The 19,275-nt window shown below is 38.5% G+C and overlaps 1 protein-coding gene across 2 annotated transcripts in view; it reads right to left on the minus strand.

Moving 5' to 3' along the window:
- Nucleotides 1–11,192, minus strand: part of ACE2 (angiotensin converting enzyme 2) — a 45,397-nt gene extending 34,205 nt beyond the window's left edge. For both annotated transcript variants that reach the window (XM_008988993.5, XM_078363570.1), the window contains exons 1-3: nucleotides 10,958–11,192; nucleotides 3,899–4,057; nucleotides 492–585 (exon numbers count right to left, since the gene is read on the minus strand). In XM_008988993.5, coding sequence (XP_008987241.1) covers nucleotides 492–585; nucleotides 3,899–4,057; nucleotides 10,958–11,143 — 439 coding nt within the window. In that variant the 5' untranslated portion in view covers nucleotides 11,144–11,192. The remainder of the gene's footprint in view (nucleotides 1–491; nucleotides 586–3,898; nucleotides 4,058–10,957) is intronic.
- Nucleotides 11,193–19,275: the final 8,083 nt, after the last annotated feature.

Below are 19,275 nucleotides of genomic sequence, written 5' to 3' on the forward strand. Positions count from 1 at the left end.
GTGAAACCCCGTCTCTACTAAAAATACAAAAAATTAGCTGGGCATGGTGGCGAGTGCCTGTAATCCCAGCTACTCGGGAGGATGAGGCAGGAGAATTGCCTGAACCCAGGAGGCGGAGGTTGCGGTAAGCCGAGATCGCGCCATTGCACTCCAGCCTGGGTAACAAGAGCGAAACTCCGTCTCAAAAAAAAAAAAAAAAAAGAATTAAAAATAAGGTTGGCAGACATTAGGTCATAAAGGATTAAATAAAATCTCATGATTCATTCATTGCCTTGCCCTTATAGTTCCAAAATATGTCTGCAAAGGAAATAAACCACTGAAATAACTTAATTATTAACTCGATTAAATTAAGTAAATGTAATAAAAATTTACAAGGAAGTTTTACTAAAAGTTAAAAGAGTATCTATGTGTTGAAACACATATTTGCAATAATTTTTAAAACTTGGGAGAAAAGTGAATTTCATAATCACCACTCAAAATTAGCAGCCCACCTGGTTCAAGTAATAAGCATTCCTGTGGATAATTTGGTTTACAAACTTTTCCAGTACTGTAGATGGTGCTCATTGTATTTATAATTATGTTCAACTGCAAATTAAAGATAATAAACAATGTTAACAATGGAAATTTTGCTCAAGAGAATGCTAATATAAAGATATCCTTTTGGCCACATGATTTTTTGATTCCTCAAAATACAGCAATTTACTTCGTTACCATGTATCTTTCTGTATGTAGAGAAGGAATAGCCCAGTTCAGTTTCCCCACTGTCAACTAGCACAAAGTGCTGTAAGTACATAATAAATATATATGGAGTAACTGAAATAACCAGATCTATCAAAACCCAAAGAATTTTTCTTATCTACACATACGCAGAGAAGTGCATTTTCTTCATTCAGCACTTACTGAAACTGTAATATGGTCTACACTCTGACAATCTGAAAATGAACAAGTCAAAGACCACAAGGTCATAGAATAATGAGGCAGCCATGAAATCAATAACTACTAATAAGTAACAGAATGACAAGTGCTATAACTGTCACCAAAAAGTGATGCGATAGTATAGGAGCAGGGAGAAATTAATAACTAATAACCTTGAGATTCAAGAATGGGTCCAAAGAGGAAGAAACATAGAGCTGTGTCTTGGAGAAGAAGTAGGCACTGGTCATATAGAGAAGGGAGGTAGAAAGCGGAGCCTAAAAAAATGAAAGGATGTTGGAAAAGACAAAGCATTCCCAGGGAACGGTGCAATGTTGAATGAAACTGGAGCAATGATGTTCATTAGGGGAAATGAAAGATACGAGAATGCAGAGATAAGCAGGGGCCAGATCATGAGGGACCATCTATGCCACACTAAAGTGTTTAAACTTTACCCTGTAGGTAAAGTGAAGGTGACAGAGTGAAGCAGTGCTACTCCAGGTATAATCTGTGGAACACTGCACATGAGCAAAGAGTTTGTTTCCATTCTGTGGTAAGTACAGGAATTAAGAAAATAAATGTTTATAAACTTTTGAAAACAATTTGCTATTTCCATGACATCTAAGCATGTAATCGATGAAACTAATCAAGTATTCATCTGCAGTGGATTGGAAATAAAAGAATAAAGGAGAGAGAAAGGAAAGAAGGGAGGGAGAGAGAAAGAGGTAAGGAGGTAGAGAAGGGAGGGAGGAAGGGAGAGAGGAAGGGAGGGAGAAAGGGATGGAGGGAGGGAGGGAGGGAGGGAATGGTTCTCTCCCTCAGATTGATTTAAGAAGCACTGGATTGAAGGATCTGTTTCTCCTCCTATTTCCCTTGAGCTCGACCTTGAGAGTCATTCTAAAACATAAGATAGATCCTATGCTTAAAACTTCCACAAGATCCCATTGTCCAAAAGAATAAACCTAAATCCCTTACCATGGCACAAAATCCCTCATGGTCTCTCTCTACCTCTTCTTCAATCTCCATTGCTTCCTCTCCATTGAATCTAAGCACCCTTGAGTCCCTTCTCTTACCAAACACTTTAAGCTCTTACATGCATTTCAGTGGTTTTCAGTCCTGGCTGTACATTAGAATTATCTGGAGATTTTTAAAAAATAGAATTTTCATGTTCCGCCTAAGCTAGACCAGGCTGTTTATATGTGAATTGGCAAAATTTCTCATAGTGTCCTTGTGGGGGGAAAAGAATGGCGAAACACAAAATGGATAAGATAGAGTGGATTGACAATTAGTTGAACAATTGGACCCAAAGAATGCAGAAAAATAAATGTTAACTTGTAGAAAGATACATTTCACATGGCTTTATCTTTGCCCTTTTGATGCACTTTTTAAAATATATATTCTATTGTGTTTTAGTTTTGGGGGTACATGTGAAGAACATGCAAGATAGTTGCATAGGTACATACATGGCAATGTGGTTTTCTGCCTTCCTCCCCATCACTTATATCTGATATTTCTCCCCATGTTACCCCTCCCCAACTCCCTAGCCTCTGCTGTCCCTCCCCTAGTTTCCCCCAACAGACCCAGTGTTTGATGCTCCCCTCCCTGTGTCCATGTGTTCTCATTGTTCAATATCCGCCTATGAGTGAGAACATGCAGTGTTTGATTTTCTGTTCTTGTGTCAGTTTGCTGAGAATGATGGTTTCCAGGTTCATCCATGTCCCTACAAAGGATAGGAACTCATCGTTTTTTATGGCTGCATAGTATTCCATGGTGTATATGTGCCACATTTTCCCTGTCCCGTCTATCATCGATGGGCCTTTGAGTTGGTTCCAAGTCTTTGCTATTGTAAACAGTGCTGCAGTGAACATTCGTGTGCATGTGTCCTTATAATAGAATGACTTATAATCCTTAGATATATACCCAGTAAAGGGATTGCTGAGTCAAATGGAATTTCTATTTCTAGGTCCTTGAGGAATCACCACACTGTCTTCCACAATGGTTGAACTAATTTACACTCCCGCCAACAGTGTAAAAGTGTTCCGATTTCTCCACATCCTCTCCAGCATCTGCTGTCTCCAGATTTTTTAATGATAGCCATTCTATCTGGCGTGAGATGGTATCTCAATGTATGATGCACTTTTATTTTTATATACACAGATTAGAACATACAAAGTTCCAGAGGACAAGCAACTGAGAAAGAAGAATTTCTTTTTAAATAGCTAGATATTTTAGATTAAAAGTATTTCAATAGGCTATATCGGGGTCTGCAAACTATGTTCTGCCGACCAAATCCCGTCTGCTGCCTGTTTTTGTAAAGTTTTATTTGAATACAACATACTCGTTCATTTACATATTAGCTATTGCTGATTTCCTGATACAACAGCACAGTTGACTAGTTGCAACACAGACAATGTGGCCCACAAAACCTAAAATATTTACTATTATCTGTTCCTTTACAGAAAAACAAGTTTGCTGTTGACATTGTGGACAAAATCATTCTTTGTTGTTGGGGGTCATCTCACGCATTGTGAAATGTTCTGCAGCATCCCTACCACCTAGATGTCAATAGTATCCCCCAGCTGTGGCAACCAACAGTGTCTCCAGACATCGTCAAATACCCCCAGAGGACTAAATCTCCCCCAGTTGAGAACCACTGGCATAAACTAACCGTATTCTTGAGGCTACCTGATCCTTCAAGAAGGTGACCTAACACTAGGGGGTGTCCATACACACCACAGGGCTAGGGACAATCTCAGTTTAACTCTGTATTTGAATATAATTATTACTAGTGTCTTTCACTCTCAAAAATATTTCAGTTTGAATAATAAATTATATGGTCACCTTATCTAGGCATACAGAGAGCTTTTTGTAATGTCAGAGTTACTATCTTTGCAAATAAAGGAAACTGCTGTGGGCGATATTGATGTTTAATATATCCCAAATATTTCAACTCTTGGGGTCAATGCTAAAATGTTCACAAACGTACCTGTTGGCTCTTGTCTTCTGAGAGCACTGAAGATCCATTTTGCTGAAGAGCCTGCAACTGAAGCTTGACTGTGAGATTCTGAATTTCTTGTAGTGGATACGTTTGGGCAAGTTTGGACTGTTCTTTGAAAAAGGCAAACCATTTCTCCCCAGCAACATTCTGAAATGGCATAAAAGAAAATTGCGGTTGGAATGGCACTGCTTGATCAAAGAGAACAGAACATATAGCCCAATGAATATCGGGTGAAACATTTACTATTTCCTGAGTGATTTCCTCTACTCTGCTGAAGGTCAGTGTTTAGGTTAAGAGTGACCAGGCTACTTTTGACCACTCTCTCTGGCCTGTTCCCTGCTTTTCCCAAGGGTTCTGTCCCCAGAACTGGAAGTGAATTCTCACAGATAATCCACATTGTCAGGCCCCGGAATTTTTAGCCTTAGTGCTGTGACATGGGTGAGTTGGCCAAAAATTGAAAGACTAGTGCTTTAAAAGGAGAATCCATTATAGCCCAGAGTGGACATAATGAGAACACAGCCCCCCAATAACAATGGGAACCATAAGAAAAAAGAACCAGTTCACAGTAACCTCCTAGCTGCCATGACTTTGCCCAAGGATTTTGATCTTCAGTTAGAATTCCCAAAGAAGGCTTCCCAGAAAATGGCCATTGGTAGCCATGGTGGTTTTCTACCAGCAAAAGAAATCATCAAGCAGGTGATGATGCCAGGACACATTTCCCCTCCCCTTATCTTGAACACCAGTTGGAAAGTGGACTTCTCCACACCACTCTAGTGTAGTCTTTTCTCAATGTACAAATTCATTTCCATTTAGCAAAGACCAAAATGAGCAACTACTTGGTATACTGTACTGCTACAGACCACAAAAGAGATAGCATGTGAGGAAAGTAAGAGTTCCACTCCTGTACTCAAATACCTTAGCCTCTCTGGGTCACAGTTGTTTTATCCGCAAAATGAAAGTAATAATAGGACTTACCTCAAAGGACTGTTGTAAGGATTAGAAGAATTAAAAAATGAAATGCTTACAAGAGTGCCTAACATATCCCAATCATTCAACAAATGTTAGTTATTGTATTATTTATTATTTTATAATTTATTTGATATTTTCTTATGTATCGAGAAAAGTACTTGTCCTTACATTGCTTTCAATTTTATCAGACAGATAAGATATGCATTATAAATGTTCCATTAATGAAATATAAGAGTATATAATAATGTATAAATTATGAGTGGGCCAAGCAGTTTCTGTTGCAAGAAAGAAGAAATGCATGCAGGTGACACATTTGGCCAAGCCCTCATGCAGAAGTTGCAACATAAGACAGATCTTAAAGTAGATAGGAGTTGGATGAGTAGAGAACATTTTGCAAAATAATTTACCTCATTTAATTTTCTCAATTAACACTATGAGGTAGAAAATCACTCTCTCTCCTTTTTTATACATACAGAAAGGGGCTCAGAGAAATAAACAGTGGAGCTGGCAATCAGCCACCAGCATCTAATCCTGGCCCTGTGGCAGACAGACTCTAAGAATGCTCCCATGATCCCTGCCTTTGGTGGTCACATCTTGTGTGAGCCCTTCCCCATAAGTATGAGCAGATCTGTGATTTACTTCCAACCAGAAGCATACAACACAGGTGACAGGATGTTCATGTTTCTGTTATATAAGATTTTAACTTTGATCTTCATAGAAGACTCTCCTTTGCTGACTTGCAGCAAGACGTCATTTTGTGAGCTAGCCTATGGAAAGGGCTACATGGCATATAATTAAAGATGGCCTTTGACCAACTGCATTAGCTTGGAAGTAGATTCATCCCCAGTCAAGCCTCAGAAGAGACCACAGCTCTAGCTAGCACCTTGAATGCAACTATATGAGACTTAGAAACAGAAGATCCAGCTGAACCATGCCTAGACTCCTAGCCCACAGATACTGTGGGACAATAAATGTGTATTGTTTTAATCTGCTAAGCTTGTGGTAACTTTTTGCACAATAGAGAACTAGTACAGCTCCCACAGGCAGAAGTTCAGGCATGATTGCATTTTCCAGACCAAGGAATTTCACTTTTACCCTCGGAGAATTAGGCAGTCACTGAAGGTTTTGAGTATGCATGTGACATGATGGAAATGGTGCACGGAAGTGGCAGTAATGAGCCACACAAGACATAAATAAAATAGTGGCAGTGAAGACAGAAAATAGGCTGTGTGTGGTGGTTCATGCCTGTAATCCCAGCAACTTTGGGAGGTTGAGGTGGGAGATTGCTCAAGCCCAGGAGTTTGAGACAAGCCTGGGCAACATGGCAAGACCCTATCTTTGCAAAAAATACAGAAATTAGCCAGGTGTGGTGGCTCTCACCTGTAGTCCCAGCTACTCATGAGGCTGAGGTGGGAAGATTGCCTGAGCCTGGGGAGGTTGAGGCGCAGTAAGCCATGATTGTGCCACTGTACTCCAGCTTGAATGACAGAGTGAGAATCTGTCTCAAAAAAAAAAGGAAAGCAATTTCTCTCTTTACTGAACACTCACAACCTCTCAGAAACTGCTTTTGATTAATCTTCACAACAACCTTGTGAGGGAGTTGTTATTGTCTCAACTTTATAAATAAGGGAAATGAGGCACACAGCTGATAAGTAACTTTCCCTAGGTCACACAGCTAGAAATGAGAAGAACGGTCATCAACCCAGGTGTGTTTACTTCCAAAGTTAATGCTCTGAACTATTATCCTATAGATTGTATTTGACACATTGTAGTCTTCTCTCTAACATGCAGGAGTGGGAAGAAGTGAGCTATGGAAAGAGGAGTTTGGTCTGCAACACAGACTCATCTATGCAATCCACCTGACACACGTCTCAATCCCTACCCGTCTTCACCAAATCCAGATGATTTACTGTAAAGCAAAATTTCTGGTAAAACTTTCATACCAAATCATAGGAATAATTTTACTCTCAATCTACAGAAAATAACTCATAATCTCCCAAAGGTCTCAGTCTTAGAACACTGTTTATCACACTACATGTGGGAACGTTGAGGCTATCCGACTGTATCTTATTGATCACTACCAACCTACACATTATAATTATATCACCAAAAAAATCACTTTATGTTGCCTTACGTTTTGGCCCCTAAGGATGTATTCTTCCTTGCCAAAATATTCTTTTAATATTATTTTCAATTTATTACAATTTCTTCCATATCTTTAGCCTACAGCTCCCAAGCCTAAATAAAAGACAGCTTAGCAGTTATGTAAAGAATCAGTTCATGCATACCTATCAGATAATTTAGTGGTCAATAGCTATATGTAGGCTGAATGATGAATGAAATGAAACATGTATAGCAGCTTACATAGCCCAGGCTTGAAAGGAACCATTACAGATGAAATTGGCGGCATTCCACACTATCTCTGGCCAAAGGCAGGAGAGAAGCAACTAAAACAGTTTCTATAGCCATACAGGGAGACTTGGGAGTAAGGCACACATTGTTCGAGATAATCACAAGAAATTAAAACATTCTTGAAACCCCATCTATAACTGCAATGGACACCATATTCCCAACCTGTGAGAGATCTTTTGTCATTTCAAGGACTGTAGGTGTAAAATCCTAAACTATACTTTAAAACATTCAAAAAGGTACTCTGCTCTTTTTGGCCCTAATTATATGTATAAATTAAATATAAGATTTCTTAAGCCATAGGTCTGGTGGTCTCTACCCAACTTGTGATCATTGTATTTAAACTATTAAAATCCTTTTGTGATAAGTTGTTAGAGATTTAAAGTATTGACATCTTATTTTCTCTTTTTCTATAGCTCACCATTGCCTAAACCAGGCTATACACTTTTAGTAACCTCTAAACAATTTCTTCCCTTGTAGATGTGAGAGTTCCATGAAGATAGAAAATGAAAAACTGAATAGAATCTTTAGCATCTATCCAGTACCTTGGAGTCCAAAAATCTCCCAGGAAAACCTTCACCCTTGGCCCCCATATGCCAGCCCAGTTTCCAGATAGAGCTGTCAAAACTGCATCAGGTTCAAAGACAAAAGCTGCCTTGGTTACTTTCTAAATATACCCAGGTACTTGCATATTAAAACACACACACGCGTGCACGCGCGCGCACACACACACACACACACACACACACATTCCATTTAACAAACTAAGTAACGTAAATTTTAAGAATGTGAATTCCATAACTCAACCTTGGGATTTAAGAAATTATTTTTTTATTTACTTTAGATGGGAGATTTAATTTTTAACATTTAAAATTTTTAATATGTATGAACATTTTTATTTTTTCTGAATTTTATCTCATGGGAAAAAAAAAGTGCTCGCCCCTGAATTTTATTCTATGTGCTGCACGGTGATCTTCCCCGACTCTTGTACCTGTAGGAAGGTGTTCATGTGTATTTAGGGGCATGGGACAGACTCATTAGAGACAGGGATGAAGTTTCCTTGGGTATATACAGAATAGCAGTTTACAATTAACTCATGACCTGCTCTGAGTTCACTATGACACTATCCCTGGAGACATAAATAGGTCCAGAAATGGGGCATGCCCAAGGACCCTAGGGGCCCTGGCAGCAGGGACAGAAGAAGCTCTAGAGAACACAAAAAGAGTAAGTGTGGTAGGCGAGATGCAATGGCTCATGCCTGTCATCCCAGCACTTTGGGAGGCTAAGGCAAAAAGATCGCTTGAGCCCAGGAGTTCAAGACCAGCCTGGGTGACAAAGTGAGATCTCATCTCTACACACACACACACAAATTTAATGAGGTGGGAAGATCATTTGAACCCAGGAGGTCAGACTGCAATGAATCATGATCATGCCACTACATTTCAGCCTGGGCAACAGAGTGAGACCCTGCCTAAAAAAAAAAAATATATATATATATATATACATATAAGCCTCATGCACTCTCGTAATGGCTTCTGAAAACTCACCAAGAAATATCTACAGTGTCCTTGCTTTTGTTTTCTAGCCAGGAATTTCTTGATCCCGAAAGTCTTGTAAGACGACATGATGAGAAATGGAGTCAACCACACATACCACAATGGCAGAGAAAGGGAGAGAGCTTTGGAAACCTGTTTTTACCAAGCTTTTTTTCGCTTATCTTTATCTGATGGACCTCTCTACACTTCTCCATTGGCAGCTTTATGACACTGTGCTGATCAAGTTTTGATGACTTCTATTATTTTGAGGTGTATTCTCACAGCTTGGCATAAGGATCACCACATTAGATCAGATCCATAGGCAGACAAAAATAGTCTAACTTCTGCAAGTTACACCATAGGACAATACGGGAATGGTAGATTATCCTCAATCATGTCGCTCTGATAGAATATGAACATATACATGTCATTCAACCCAAATTTCCCATCCTGCATCAGTTCTTTATTGGTGCACTAATACTACTTAACAAACAACTTTGTTTGTTTGTTTTTTTGTTATGTAGTACTACATAACAAAGTCGCTTGTTATGTAGTATTATATAACAAAAGGTATTTGTTATGTACTAAATAACAAATAACAAACCTCAATGGCTTAAATGGTTATTGAAGAAACAATATTTTGGGTGGCAAAACTATGCTTTTGTTATAGTGTGAATCGTTTTTCCAAATACTTGTCTGTGTGTTAATGAGCTGCCAAAAATCTACTTCATGGCATATGATAAATATTTATTTTATGGAAGAACGTTTTTCAGATTTTGCAAACCTTCTTTGAGGTAAAAAGCCTATCACAAAAAACAAGATTAGAAGTACTAAGTGGACTTAGAAATATTAATGGTAATTTCTTTCTCTCTCTCTCTTTTTTTTCTTTTGACACAGGGTCTCGCTCTGTTTCCCAGGCAGTGGCACAATTTCAGCTCAGTACAACTCCTGCCTCCTGGACTCAAGTAATCTTCCTGCCTCATCCTCCCCAGTAGCTGGGACTACAGGTGTACACCAACACACACAACTAATTTTTGCATTTTTTGTAGGACAGGGTTTTGCTATGTGGAGTTCATTGCCCAGGCTGGTCTCGAACTCCTGAGCTCAAATGATTCACCCACCTCGGCCTCTTAAAGTTCCGGAATTACAGGCGTGAGCCACCGCACCTAGCCAGTAATTTCAAGTACTTACTTATTTTCAGTTAACAGTGCGTTATTGATCAGCAAATGTTTAACACTGGGGATTACAGAGGAAGTTATTTACTCTAAGAAGTTCATTCATCGTTAACCCCAAAAAGATAAAATTGATCATCAGAAAGTCTCATTAAAATAAATCTACACTGTGTTTAACTTAGTGAGTCAGTGCATATAATCTTTTCTTAAATAAAGTTTTCTAATTTCTCAGCACTTAAATATGGAAGGATACTGTTTCGGGGTCTGTGAGAGAAGAAATTGCTAGATCCTTGCACTTGTTAAACAAAGCGTCTGGCTTTCCCAGAACATTCTGGTATTTGTCAGAACTGGTTTAATCACAGTTTTTGTTGTTTGGTCAACAAATAACAAAAGTTTTGGTTGTTTTGTTGTTTATGTTTATGTTTTAGAAGGATCTGCCTGGATTCTGTGACCTTTGGGAGTCCCTTGGAGCTCTGTGACAAAGACGAAAGGAATTCCCAAGTCCAACCTTACCCGAGCCCTGATTAGCTTAATTACTAGTTAGTTCTTTCACTAAGCCTCCAGTTGCATTTTTCAGTTGATATATCATGTGTAGAGAATCTTTACATATTCCTGTTGACATTGTAGGCTAAAAGAAAATATTAACTCAATAACTGATGGGATTTCCACGAAATGCCTTGAAATCCTGACTGTGATGAGAATTATGGTGGTAACATTATAAAGAATAGTCACTTGTTTCCAAGTATCTGGATTGAGACCAGTGAATTATTTCGTAACAATTTCCCGAATGAACCCCAAGGTCAATTAAGTTTAGTTATCTGAGGCTCCAGAATCAGAGCTATGGAGGCAAACATCCAATCTCACAACTCAGAGCATTTCTTTGATTTCCCTTTTCAGTTTCATGAGCAGCAATCTAATCTTTAAAAAGCAACAAATAGCCCTATAGAGCCATGAGAACTCACCATGTTTTGAACATTCTCTTCGGTAATATTGGTGTTATAATTCCAAGAAGCAAGTGAATTTTCATGGAACAGGTCTTCAGCTTCATGGTTAAACTTGTCCAAAAATGTCTTGGCCTGTTCCTCTATGGTAGACTGAGCAGCAGTCACAGCAACAAGGCTGAGAAGGAGCCAGAAAGAGCCTGACATTGTCCCCTCTGAGCCAAGATCCCATTCACTGAATGACTTTCCCTAGACTAAAACCTCCTTATGAGATTTTCTCTCTTATCAGCCTTTGAACTTGGGTTGGGCACTGAGCAGGAAAGACCAAAAAAAGAAAAGAAGAAGAACACAGTAAACAATCTGCTGAACCAATATAAAGTTCATCCTGGAGAAGACAGATAATAACAGATTTTAGAATAATTTTTTAAAGTAAATAAAATAAGAAAACGTTATTCTTTAATTCTAAAGAACCTTAGCTCTCCTGTCACTTTATGGCCAAATCAAAACCGGTACTTTTGGTTAATATTTTCCTAGAAAGCTGTTAAAGATACACGGAAAATGTTATAATTTTACAGTCACCAAAAAGATCTAAAATTAGAGCTCATGAAGATAATGTTGGTGTTTGTATGGTTTTCAGATAATTTCATAGTCAGTTATCTCTCATTTATTTTTATTTCAAGGTCATATTCACAGAAACTCTCTACTTGGATAACATTTTCCCTTCCAAATACATGACTTCTCCCTTGTCTTTATGGAATTCCTATTTCTGATCAGTTTTAATTTCCATGGCCACTTTTAAAAAATTATGACTACTCTCCACTCCACAGGTCTGCTCTCCTGATCTGCCTTTGCAAAACTTAAAAAGGCTCACTTCATATTTCTCACATTGGTTCTACGCCTGACTTCTTTGAGTGCCTCCTTCTCTTTCACTTACTTATTCAAAACTCAGTCAAGGTCACGTGGATGTAAGAAAGCCTCCATATGGTATGAAATCCAAAGAGTGTCTATGTCAACCCCTGGTGCTCTGTAACCATGGGATCACAACAACATAGAATTCAAAGAGATTTCAATGATTAGCTCGTCAAATCTCAGAAGTGAGCTCAATGTCATCATTACCAAGGTATATGTATCAGTACCACAGATCAAAGACAGGAGTGCTTTAAATTGCAGCATTCATGGGCCTGCTTGACTATGATTGTGAAACTTTGACACAGAGAAAATATTTCTTCACCCAGAAAAACAAGTCTTCCAGGTTCAGGTGACATTGCAATAATCAAGCCTTTAAAAAAACGTCCACTGCTTTTCCTTATTCCAAAGTTTTGTATTGGAAAAAAACGATTATGCGTAACTGTTCAAAGTACTTTGTGTTATAATATCTCATTCGAGCATCACAAAAAACATATAGGCAAATACTTTATCACCATTTTATGAATTATGAAACTAAGTTTAAATAACTTGCTATACCTTACTGAGCTAACAAATGATGGCATCAAGACATGGATCTATGTACTCTGATTCTATAGTATAGGCTCTTAACTAAATTGTAGTCAACAGTCTAAGAGCAATAGTGGAGACATAGATAGTGGTGTGGCAGAGGGCCTTGTGCTTCAGTGAAGATGGTAGATTTAGTTACACCGCATCAAAAAGAGATGGACTCTTACTTCCCTTGATGGGAGTCAAAATATACTAGCCTTTTAAGAAATAAAGCAGTTCACAAAGTAATAATAGTGCAGAGTTTTAAATGAAAATGAGATGAGGGTAAAAAAAAAATCAGTGCAGAAATTTCAGAAACGCTCCTCTCACATTTCAGAAAGCCTAAATCCACTCACTTCTTGCACACGGTAGGAGAAAAAACAGGATAGAAAGAGGGCAGTACATGAGTCTTTGAACAAAAAGTTCAAATGTTACTTTAATAAAAGCAGAAATAAATTTCTACATAGGTAAATTCCTGAATGAAACATGTGGGTTTAGTGGAAAAAATGGGAGTAGTCCAAATTCAATTCACCGAGGCAGAAAATAAACCTGATCAAACTGAAACGGAGAAAGTAAGATATAAAATCTGAAAGCTAAGAATAGCTGGACAAGGAGCCTGGGATAGCAATGAGGCAAGAAAATGCTAGAAGCCAAGCAACTTTGAGAAGCAAGAAAAAAGGGAGAGTTGTCAACACTGATTCTGTAGAAAAACTAGCCCAGAATGCAAGCACTAATTGAATTATTGGAATTTTTGTTCACACTTTTTTAAGACCATGTCAATGTTCTGATAGTTACCCAGAAGCGTTCTCTCTGAACCCATTCTGAGAATGGAAAGAATTCACTAAAAACTCAGGGGATGAGACTCAGAAAAACAATTGGCCTAAAGGAATGTATTGTCTTTGAGAAAAAAAAAAAATGGAGAATCAGAAAAAAATTCGAAGACCAGAGATGCAGGAAAGATGTTCTATTTTTCAATAAGATTGAGGGAGGAGGTGGGTTTCATAATGGTAGAGGGAAGAGTATGACCTTATCACCTAGTAAAGTTATAAATTATAATTTTTAGAATGTGGTTTGCACTTGGAAAAATATATCTCGGTCCATTAGGAATTCACTATGAATAAGTCAGATGCTGCCTGCGCTATCTCCCCTTTGATAGAATATAATAGTAAAAATATATATATATCCAAAGACATAGTGCATCTTCCGTTTCAATAAGGGATTTAACAAAATGTAAAATGCTATAACTAGATCGAAATGTCCCCTGAAACAACCACACGGTACAGGATTAGGCAGTCCTCTGATAAACAATTCATGTCCGAAACAACAAGAATCTTGCTTCAACCATTGTTCGTTGACTACTTACTATATGCCAAATGCTATTCTAGATATTGAACATAAGCTAATAAATATTGTGTTACATTAGGTGAGGACAGAGGGAAGACACATACAGTTTGTGATAAATGCCATGACTTACAATAAGCAAGAAATGGAAGATAGAGAATTATGGGGTGGGGAGAGGAATTTTCTGTAAGGAGGGCCGCGGAGAAGGTAACATTTGAGCAAAGACTCAAGAGACGTGATGAAAGTTGTGCAGCTATGTGGGTGAAGATTTTCTAGACAGAGGGAGCAGCAAGTATGAAGGATGTAGGCAGATTTCAAGAACATCAGAGGTCTTTGTGACTGGAGCTCAATGTGCAGGGAAAAGTCGTAGAAGGTGAAGTCGAGGAAGAAGCTAGGGTCACAGCAGGAGAATCTTAAAGACAATCAACTGTGAGACTAACTTTACTCTCAGCAACATGGGAAGACACTGGAAGGCTTCAAGCAGAGAAGTGATCTAGCAGAAGGTTTAGCAAGGTCACTCTGGCTGCTGCTTAGAGAATAGACTCTAAAGGGGTAAGAATAGAAGCAGGGAAACTAGTAAGTGAGCCACCGCAGCATCCCAGTCAAGCTGGTTGAATAAAAGCTTACTTTGAGCTGCAAATCCAACTAGGAGACCCAGCAAAAGGTCCTGGTCCTGTAAGTACATCTTATACTATATTAGAGTTTGTTAATATAAGCATTGGGTACAAAATAATCTAGACTATTACATTCATTTCTGTGAACCACAATTTCAGAGACACGCAAGAGAGTATCCAGAGGAAAATAAATAAGAGAGTAGATGGATCTAAAATAATATAATTCGAGGAATGGTTTAGACATAGAAGAGAAGACAGGGTGGACAGCTTTCTTCCATCATGGTACTGTCATTTAGAAGAAGACTTAGTATAGTGGATTTACTCTGTCACTTGTTAGCTGTGTGCCTTTAGGCAGGTAATATCCTCTCTGCACCTAATTTATTTCAAAACCAATGATAGTTTTATATCCATTTCGTAGGGATGCCATATTACATGAATTAATACATAAGAACACAGAGAATAATGCTGTAAGCCTAGTAATAAAAGGCACTGGAAATGAAAGGAGCTGTGTAATAATTAGGGAACTTCCACACTAGAATGTTTAATCAAACCATCTGCAAGGTCATCTTTTAAAGACATTGCAGCAGACAGAGATTGGCTGGGGGTGTGACTCAAAGGTCTATTTGGACTATAGGATCCTGTGTTGTAGGAGAAGTCTGCTAGTCTGTGCTGAAACAGCAGGATGGAGGAGCTCACCAATGGAATGAGTAGAGTCATTTACAAAACGAAAGGGGAGTCAGCCAGTAGTCTACATGAGCCCAGCCATGGAGAACCTCTCAGGGTGATTTGATCACCCAATCATGGTCAGGTCCTGGTATAAAACTTTCTACATACAGAGAAGAGAAAACTTGAGTCTGTCACTGCTACCTTGAGGAAGAAGGGGAAAGTCATAAAGGTAAATGACTCCCTCTCAATATTTACAGATGTTGTCTTGGTCAGGTGCACATGCTTTGTACCTGGCTCTGTACATAAAGTCTTCACAACAACTTTGCAGGTAGAAATAGTGAAATCCATTTTATAACTAAGGAAACCAGGTGTTCCCATGATTAATTCAAACTTCTACAACTGATAAGCAATGGGGCTATATTTTGACCCCAGATTGTCTAAGAGACCTTTTCTCTCCGCAGAGTCATGGGTTCAGTTGTCTGATAACTTCATGTATGTCTAACAAGTCCTCATCAATCTGTCATATTCTGAGAATAAGCAGGCCCGCATAAGCAAAATTAAAATATACTGCTTTGTTACACCACTTATACATTTGTAAACCATTTTAGGTAGAAATTTTTCTTCAATATATTCCATCTTGATAGGGATGTTGCCTGGACATTATTTTAGAGTTATTTTTCAGATGACTCAGTGCCATCGTCTTAAACAATATTTACTGGCTAAGCTACAATATAACAATTTCTTCAAGGCTTTACATTAAATGGCTCCAAACAGCTTTATTGCTATTAATTCTGCAGTTTCTGCACATTCTGAGTTCACAATCACTTCTTAGAGTATCAACTTTTAGTAGCCCTGCCCTCCACAAATCTCCTCCCTGTTTCTGATCTGCTATCTGCTAAAACCTAAATCGAAACTAGATAGCCACGGAGTACAACTAGAAACCTCCCTTTTCATAGGCTGGAACTTGAGGGTGGATTCTTATTCTGCTAGAGCAAAGTACATAGACTTTGAAATCCATATTTCCCTTACTGTTCAACTTTTTATATCCTTCCAACTGAGTCACAAGTGGTGAGGTTGCTAAATACCTATAGGAGAAACCTCCAATTCCCCAAGTTGGCAGATAACTTTGGTAAACATCAGAAGAGAAAGGATGTTTTGTTCAATTAATTATTGATTGAGTAATACTGCTGACAGAACCAGGAAAGGTATCAGGAATACAATGCACAGAGAAATTCAAAACTTTCCCTGGTCAAGAACTATTTGCATTCAGTACAATTGATTTTTACCACATGTTTATCACACAAAGTGAATTTATAAGTGCTTTACAGAAAATAAACAACAAGTTGGCCTTTCAACCCAAAGGAAAAGCTAAAGCTCTTTCCTGTTTACATTTTAGTTGCATAGCAGTCTCTTTTTTTCCTAAAGATACAGCAGAGATAATCTTCATTAACCAAACTGATAAATAGTTTCAATAGACAGAGTTCAAATTTGTGAGAATAAACAGTGGATTCCAGGGAGGTTATACTGATTGTTACTGGCCTGAATTTTTGACAGCACACAGTAACCCTAATTTATTTTGATTCTTTTTTTTTTAAATTTTTTATTGGATTTTAGGTTTTGGGGTACATGAGCAGAGCATGCAAGACAGTTGCGTAGGTACGCACATGGCAGTGTGCTTTGCTTTGCTTCTCCCCTTCACCCACATTTGGCATTTCTTCCCAGGCTATCCCTTTCCACCTCCCCCTCCCACTGGCCCTCCCCTTTTCCACCCAATAGACCCCTATTTTGATTCTTAGACTGTATAAAATATCAGGTAGCACTAGAGCAAGGAAGTCACTAGTATAAATTCACATCTAAGACTTTAAAAGCAAAACATGAGCATTTATCCTAAGTGAGATGGGATCTATGGTAGAATTCAAACAGAAGAGTGACATGATATCACTTACATTTAAAAGAAATCTTGGGCTGGACACAGTGACTCAAACCTGTAATCCCAACAATTTGGGAGGCCAAGGTAGGAGGGTCTCTTGAACCCAAGAGTTTAAGACCAGCCTGGGCAACATGGTAAAACCCTGTCTCTACTAAAACTACAAAAAATTCATCAGGTGTGGTGGTATGTGCCTGTAGTCCCAGCTACTTGGGAGGCTGAGGTGGTAGGATCATGTGAGCCCAGGAAGCTGAGGTTGCAGTGAGCCGTGTACGCACTGTGGCACTGCAGCCTGGGCGACAGGAGTGAGACCCTGCCTCAAAAAAAAAAAAAAAAAAAGGAATCCCTCTGGCCACTATATGAAGAACAAACCACATATGGGGCAAGACTACAGGCAGAGCGACCACTGAAGAGGCTATTGCAATAATTCACTTGAAATATAATGGTGGCTTGGTGGTAACAGTAGAGTTAATGAGATGTGAGTGAATTTTGAAGACATTTTAAAAGTAAAGCAAACAAGATATGCTGGTGATTGGATGTAGGCTATGAAAGAAACAGTCAAAGATCACTCCAAAGTTTTTAGATTGAACAACTAGGACGAAATTGGCATCAATTTAAATGAGAAAGGTTGCTGGCAAAATAGGCTTAAAGGGAAGACTGGGAGTTTAGTTAAGTTTATGATAACTGTTAGTAACCCAAGTGTAGATGTTGAGAAGGCAATTGGATGTACAAATCTGGAGTTTGGCAGAGAGGTCAAGGATGGAGATACAAATTTGAGAATTGTCAGCCAGAGGTGGTTAGTCAAATACTGTCTCTCAACTAAGACTAAAAAGAAAAGATCTTACCTCTTCAAAACCCCAGTGTACTGAAAATTATTACTTAAGTCCAGACCTCAGGAGGGAAGTTGGAGGGATAAATAGGGAAAAAAGTTACTTGAAACAACTCTCCTTAGAAGAGCAAACTGTGAACATAGACCTCAGAAATAACACCACATATCTACAACATCTGATCTTTGACAAACCCGACAAAAACAAGCAATGGGGAAATGATTCCCTATTTAATAAATGGTGCTGGGAAAACGGACTAGCCACATGCAGAAAACAGAAGCAGACCCCTTCCTTACACCTTATGCAAAAATTAACTCAAGATGTATTAAAGACTTAAATGGAAAACCCCAAACTATAAAAACCCTAGAAGAAAACCTAAACAATACCATTCAGGATTTAGGTATGGCCAAAGATTTCATGACTAAAACACCAAAAACAATGGCAACAAAAGCCAAAATTGACAAATGGGATCTAATTAAACTAAAGAGCTTCTGCAGAGCAAAACAAACTATCATCAGAGTGAACAACCTACAGAATGGGAGAAAAATGTTGCAATCTACCCATCTGACAAAGTTCTAATATCCAGAATCTACAAAGAACTCCAACAAATTGGCAAGAAAAAAAACTATCCCATCAAAAAGTGGGCAAAGGATATGAACAGACACTTCTCAAAAGAAGACAGTTATGAAGCCAACAAACAAGAAAAAATGCTCATCATCACTGGTCATCAGAGAGATGCAAATCAAACCACAATGAGACACCATCTCACACCAGTTAGAATAGAGATCATTAAAAAGTCAGGAAACAACAGATGCTGGAGAGGATGTGGAGAATAGGAACACTTTTACACTGTTGGTGGAAGTGTAAATTAGTTCAAGCACTGTGGAAGACAGTGTGGCTATTCCCCAAGGATCTAGAACCAGAAATACCATTTGACCCAGCAATCCCATTACTGGGTATATACCCAAAGGATTATAAAATTTTCTACTATAAAGACACATGCACACGTACGTTTATTGCAGCAGTATTTACAATAGCAAAGACTTGAAACCAACCCAAATGTCCATCAATGATAGAATGGATAAAGAAAATGTGGCACATATATACAATGAAATACTATACAGCCACAAAAAGAATGAGTTCATGTTCTTTGCAGGGACATGGGTGAAGCTGGAAACCATCATTCTCAGCAAACTAACATAGGACCAAGAAAACAAACACCATATGTTGTCACTCGTAAGTGGAAGTTGAACAATGAGAACACATGGACACAGGGAGGGAAACATCACACAAGGGCCTGTCAGGAGGTGGGGGGGCGTAAGGGGAGAGAGAGCATTAGGACAAATAACTAATGCATGTGGGGCTTAAAGCCTAGATAATATCTTGACAGGTACAGTAAACCACCATGACACATGTATACCTATGTAACCTGCACGTTCTGCACACGTATCCAAAAATGTAAAGTAAAATAATAATAATAATAAAGAGCCA

The sequence above is a fragment of the Callithrix jacchus genome, chromosome X (genome assembly GCF_049354715.1).
Source record: "Callithrix jacchus isolate 240 chromosome X, calJac240_pri, whole genome shotgun sequence".
NCBI lineage: Eukaryota > Metazoa > Chordata > Mammalia > Primates > Cebidae > Callithrix > Callithrix jacchus.